Here is a 6,845-nt window from a genome sequence, read left to right on the forward strand (position 1 = left end):
AGTAAAGCTTCGTGTGTGGAAACTTAAGTTTTAGTTTGTAATTTGTAAGTTTCGAAAGTTTTTTTTTAATTGTTTAACTGCAGATATTGTTAATTGTATCAAAATTTAGTTTGTGGATTTCATAAAAATAGTTAAAGCTCATCTGTAGGTTTCATGTTTATTTGTAGATTTAATCAGAAAATTTTCTTAAGGTTCACTTTGCGCGTTTTGTAAGTCATTTTGACGCTTATATTACAGGTTTCTAAAGAAGACCTCAAAGTTTAATTTGTATGCTTCATTAAAAAAAAAGTTGAAATTCAGTTCGGAGGCTTCAAAAGGCAACCTTTTTAATGTTTAGTTTTAGGTTTTGTAAATAAATATTTTACTTTACAAGTTTAGTTTACAGGTTTTGTAAGACAACTGTTTGCTGAATTGTTATTTATATTTAAATTATCATCACTTTTTGGAGTGTAACTATGAAAACAAATACATGCGATGTAATCAGAAATACATAAAATTGTAGTTTGGGGTTCGGTGCCAACCACGTGGGAATCTGGCTAACCTACTCGCATTCCCCGATGTCCAGGGGCATGTATTATGCTGTGGGCTGGTAGCCACGAACTCTGCTAATTACACATCTGAAGCTTGATAAACGAAACAGATTGCCCTACGGTATAGGGAAGAGCCCATCTTGGGAGTGCTTTTCTGGCCCCAGCCGTCCCTGATTGGCACAGAGAAATACAACTAAATATCTTAGAGCCGGCAAGTTCAAACACTTTGTCAAGATACCGCCAGCCAGCTGATAGCGCAGTGTTCGTTTTGCTCATAGCTTTTTGCTGTGTACATCCGCTTAGTGAACGAACAAGACTTAAATTAAAAAGAAAACAGTTCTCCGTTTTGAGGGCATTTTATAGTCACCGGTAAAAACTCACTTAAGAGGCTTAAAAGTGAGCATGCGCAATGTAGGTGTTGCGTAACAGCATGGCGTTGCAAGTCACGCGCAATTCCAAGGCCATGCGGAATGATATATCAGATAAAGGCGCTACTCTCTGTAGTGGTTAGTCATAGACGCATATCGGGGTCGTTTAAATGAAAGCTACACGTGAAAGCACATGTGGGCATTTTCGTTTTGAAATACACAGTTTTAAGTTAATATAAGAACGCGCTCATTTTAGAAGTCTTCTAAACTAATGATTGTAAGTCGTGGATAATTTTGAAAAGTTTGAACTTGTCGTCAGTCATGTGACTATATTTGAGGAAAGTGGTGACAATTTCTTGACGTCATATTCGAATGCTACTTTGTGGTTTTGAAATGCGACTGTGTGCAAGTGTGATGTGAAGATCTCTAGTCTCCAACAGGTTAAATTATGATCTCTGGCATGTCAGTTACTGTTTTGTTTTTTACCATCTTCGTTTATGGGCAGCTGCCGTCGACAGCTCTAACAACCCCGGGAAAGTGTGAGCGGATTACCATTCCCCTGTGTCAAGACCTTCCTTACAACATGACTAGGATGCCGAACCTAATGCGACACACGAATCAGGCTGACGCTGCAATTGAAGTCCACGAGTATGTGTCACTGGTCAAATTTGGTTGTTCTCAGCACCTAAAATTCTTTCTGTGCTCACTCTACGCTCCAATGTGTGCTGATCAGGTGGATGTCCCTATACCCTCCTGTCGGTCCGTCTGCGAAGACGTTAAGGCCCGATGTCTCCCCATTCTTCAGCGGTTGGCATTTGGGTGGCCTTCCAAGTTGAGCTGTAGCCGACTGCCTGTACCAGGAAAGAACGGTTTGTGTATGGAACTACCAGATATAACAGAAGGACGGCGGTCACGTAATAAGGAAAGCGGAAAGGGTATTAAAGCTGAAAATGGTAAAGCCGCTTCCAAAAGTATAAACCTTGATTTACTCTCGTCTCGTCTGTATCCTAAAACTCGCGATGACGGCATCTCTGACGTCGAATGGGGAAAAGAGGGAAACAGCTACGGTGCCAAAACCGTGAACACCGAACGCAATTTACCCGAGAAGTTTTGCCCTAGAAACTTCGGGTCAGTGCTGTCCAAAACCACGAGTGTGAAAGCTTGTGTTCCTAGATGCGACCGCGACATTTTGTTCTCTCGCCACGACAAAGATGTCGTGAACATTTGGATGATTGTGTGGTCAGCCTTTTGTTTCATCGCGACTCTTTTGACGGTAGCCACGTTCTGGGTGGACACTGGCCGCTTTCGGTACCCCGAGCGGCCCATTATCTTCCTGAGCATGTGTTGTTGTAATACAAGTATTGCTTATCTGGTCCGTTCCTTCGTAGGCGCTGAACTCATATCCTGCGAAAAAATAGAAGGAGATAGCTACCTGGTGAAAGAAGGCTTAGAAAGTACGGGGTGCATCATAGTTTTCTTGTTGCTCTATTATTTTGGAATGGCAGCAGCCCTCTGGTGGCTAGTTTTGACTTGCGCGTGGTTTCTGGCTGCTGGACGCAAATGGGGACACGAGGCAATCGAATCTCGTGCATCGTATTTCCACGTACTGGCGTGGGGGGTGCCAGCAGTATTGACCATCATAGTGTTGACTTTACGACAAGTTGAGGGAGAGGAACTGACCGGACTGTGTAATGTCGGCAGCAGAAGTCGAGACTCCCTGCTCCGATTTGTAATTTTTCCTCTCTGCTTCTTCTTTTTCTTCGGAAGTGTCTTCATCATCTTAGGGTTTTCTTCGCTTGTGCGGATCCAAAAGGTGATGAAACGAGGCGAGCGGGACACGAAGAAGTTACAAAGACACATGGTGAGAATTGGTACATTTTCCATACTATATACTGTCCCAGCTATCAGTGTGATCGCCTGTCAGGTGTACGAGTACGTCAACAGACCTGGATGGTATGCTGTTGCTATGGGCACTGCGCTCCAATGTTCTCATCCTACGGTAGGAAACTGTTCTTTAGACCGTAGCATCCCTACCGAGGAAATATTCATGTTAAAACATGCTATGATTTTACTGCAAGGAATCGCGACTGGAGTGTGGGTGTGGAATAACAAAACGTGGAACTCGTGGGCGACATTTTGTAATAATCAAATTAGACGTAAACCGAGAAGGACTCTTAAATCTCCAACTATTGTATACCGTCCACCCCATGCAGTGCTAGTGAAGTCAACACCGAATGTAAAACTAACAGATACTGTGGTGTGTTTGTAAATCTTCACTGTAATATAAACACCTTACTAAGTTTGTATATAACATACACACGTGTATTAGTGTTGTATGTTTATTTAGAATTAAGCACAAAGCTACACAATGGGTTACCTGTGCTCTGCCCACCACTGGTATCGAAACCCAGTTTCAGCGGTGTGAGGCCGCAGACTTACCGCTGTGCTACTAGGGATGTATTATTGTTGTAAAAATACAGATTATTGTGGATATACAAGACAGTCTAACACATCTTCGATATCGTACATGCATACATACAAGGATGAATGAAGCTGACAGAATCGTAGTTGATGTATGGCTTTTTAGGACCATATTAATTAATTATATTTAGTATTTCAAGTATAAGAGCCGAAAAACTGTACATGTTGAAAAACTAACTTTTGTAAACATAAAAACAGTGGAAAATATAACGATAGTTTAATTTGTCAGTTTTTGTTCTGTTTTTTGCAAGTTAAACACCTGTTAAGCAATGTATATGTAAATATATATATATACACGAATACTCACGTATGTTTCTATTCATGTACATACTGTTCAGACTGTGTTATGTTAACTTATTATTACTGTGTTTTTCTAAATACAGTAATGTTTTGTTTATAATGTTAGATTGTTCCTTTTGTAAGATTTTTTAACATAGTAACGTTAATGTTATTAGATGTTTTAACTTAGTAACGTTAATGTTATTAGATGTATTACCTTAGTAACGTTAATCTTATTAGATGTTTTAATTTAGTAACGTTAACCTTATTAGATGTTTTAACTTAGTAACGTTAATGTTATTATATTTTTAACTTAATAGCGTTAATGTTATTAAATGTTTTAACTTAGTAACGTTAATGTTATTAGATGTATTACCTTAGTAACGTTAATCTTATTAGATGTTTTAATTTAGTAACGTTAATCTTATTAGATGTTTTAACATAGTAACGTTAATCTTATTAGATGTTTTAACTTACTAACGTTAATGTTATTAAATATTTAACTTAGTAACGTTAATGTTATTAAATTTTTAACATAGTAACGTTAATGTTATTAGATGTTTTAACTTAGTAACGTTAATGTTATTAGATGTATTACCTTAGTAACGTTAATCTTATTAGATGTTTTAATTTAGTAACGTTAACCTTATTAGATGTTTTAACTTAGTAACGTTAATGTTATTAGATTTTTAACTTAATAGCGTTAATGTTATTAAATGTTTTAACTTAGTAACGTTAATGTTATTAGATGTATTACCTTAGTAACGTTAATCTTATTAGATGTTTTAATTTAGTAACGTTAATCTTATTAGATGTTTTAACATAGTAACGTTAATCTTATTAGATGTTTTAACTTACTAACGTTAATGTTATTAAATATTTAACTTAGTAACGTTAATGTTATTAAATTTTTAACATAGTAACGTTAATGTTATTAGATGTTTTAACTTAGTAACGTTAATGTTATTAGATGTTTTAACATAGTAACGTTAATGTTATTAGGTGTTTTAACTTAGTACCGTTAATGTTATTAGATGTATTACCTTAGTAACGTTACTGTTATTAGATGTTTTAACTTAGTAACGTTAATGTTATTAGGTGTTTTAACTTAGTAACGTTAATGTTATTAAATGTTTTAACTTAGTAACGTTAATGTTATTAGGTGTTTTAATATGGTAGCAAAGTGTCTAAGTTTCATTTATATTTCACCTAGAAATGAATTTTCATTAAATCTTTTTGTGCAAATCCCTGGAGTGAGTTTTAAATAAACACTAATAGTTTATTACTTGTTTAGTTGTTATGTATCTATTATCAACACTATGTTACAGAAAATGGTATTCTGTGTACACTACTCTTTTCCCTTGTAATACACTATACTTTTACACTTCTCTTTCCAAGAACAGACGTTCTTCACTCCTGTGTAGAAGATTATTTTCTGCGTAATACTAAACTATCATATATTCTTTCTTGTGTATCCCACAAACATCGTACACTACTCTTTGTATCACACAAATATTGTACACTACTCTTTGTATCACACAAACATTGTACACTGCTCTTTCTTTTGTATCATATAACCCTTGTACACTGCTCTTTCCTGTGTATCACACAACCATTGTACACTGCTCTTTCTTTTGTAGCATATAACCATTGTACACTACTCTTTCCTGTGTATCATACAATCATTGTACACTGCTCTTTGTATCACACAAACATTGTACATAGCTCTTTCTTTTGTATCATATAACCCTTGTACACTACTCTTTCCTGTGTATCACACAATCATTGTACACTACTCTTTCCTGTGTATCCCACAAACATTGTACACTGCTTTCTTTTGTATCATACAATCATTGTACACTACTCTTTCTTTTGTATCATACAATCATTGTACACTACTGTCTCCTGAATTTTGTCTTTCTAAAATTATAAAAAGAAGAATCTTAACTGTAATTATCCCAATCTAAGTTACATAAGCAGTGCGTAGGAAATAGTTAGAAAAAGCAGAAATCAGAGGTTTTGTCACGTCCAACTGTTTCAACTTCAGCCTTAGAAAGAAAACAAAACAAAATGGGTCTCGGGTTTCTTAGATACCCATAATTTATTCATTAATTCTAACTGGGTTCTTACAATTAACTTTGAAGTTTAAAATCACGTGCACACGCTGACGTGCCCGTAAGATTCTACGTGACAATAATTGCATATAACGTAACGAAGATCCCCAGATCCGAAGATAAAACCTTCCACCGTTATCGTTTACTGATTATCTCCATCACGTGCGAGTAAAATGTTAAATGAATTTTTGTAACTATTAAATGCTTTAGTGCTACGGACAGACAAAACCTTACTTCTATAGAAATGTTTCATCGTACAGGTCAAAGCTTTTAGGCACATGAAGCCTATTCTATCTAATATAAAAGTAGTTTACAGTGATAATAATAAAACGTTGCTATAGTGACTAATGATTATACAAGTAAATTACTGAGAAATAAGGACCTTGATATCGCTACAACGTGTGAGAAACATTTTTCCTTCGTTGAAAAAAATAAGAGAGATGTCTTCCGCGTGAATTATTCCGATGTTTAGCAGAATGATAATGAATTCTTAAGCATATAAATCCACTCAACGTGATGCCTGAAACACCTTAATTCACTTTAGTAAAATAATATACCCTTGAGATTCTCAATGTCTGGTTGGCTGAAGATTCTATACAACATATTACGTCACTGATAAGTTAAGCCTAAATAAATGCCATGTTAATAGTATGTAAAAGACTCTAATATCGTGTGAAAAAAAAAAAAGAAAAACCCTACAAGAAATTTTTTTTGCTTATAGACGCAGAGCTAATTTAAAATTTTATTGAACAATAATATCTGATCACTAACATAATTAAAAACGTAATGGCAGTTTTTTCGTTTTGTTGCTGAGGCATTATTTGTGCACTGTCCACCGCGTGTATCGAAACCATATTTCTATCCTTATAAGCCACCGTAATGGTAGCACAAAAGCGACATTTCAGTGTCCTTTCTCTAGGTGTTATTTAATCACTTGTTGGTGATGAATTCAGCAGTTGAAACTAAAAATGTCAGTATATGTTTTTATGCCATCAGTAATGATTTATTAATCTCATGACAGGATTTGAAACTGACATTAATACAGCAGTAAACCTTTTATATAGACCAAAGTG

The 6,845-nt window shown here is 35.6% G+C and overlaps 1 protein-coding gene across 1 annotated transcript; it reads left to right on the plus strand.

The window, feature by feature from the left end:
• The first annotated feature begins 856 nt into the window (after positions 1–856).
• LOC143223607 (frizzled-10-like) lies at positions 857–4,943 on the plus strand. The gene has a single exon (XM_076451773.1). The coding sequence runs from the start codon at positions 1,347–1,349 to the stop codon at positions 3,165–3,167; it is 1,821 nt and encodes a 606-aa protein (XP_076307888.1). The 5' UTR covers positions 857–1,346; the 3' UTR covers positions 3,168–4,943.
• Positions 4,944–6,845: the final 1,902 nt, after the last annotated feature.

The sequence above is a fragment of the Tachypleus tridentatus genome, chromosome 8, assembly GCF_004210375.1.
Source record: "Tachypleus tridentatus isolate NWPU-2018 chromosome 8, ASM421037v1, whole genome shotgun sequence".
Taxonomy (NCBI): domain Eukaryota; kingdom Metazoa; phylum Arthropoda; class Merostomata; order Xiphosura; family Limulidae; genus Tachypleus; species Tachypleus tridentatus.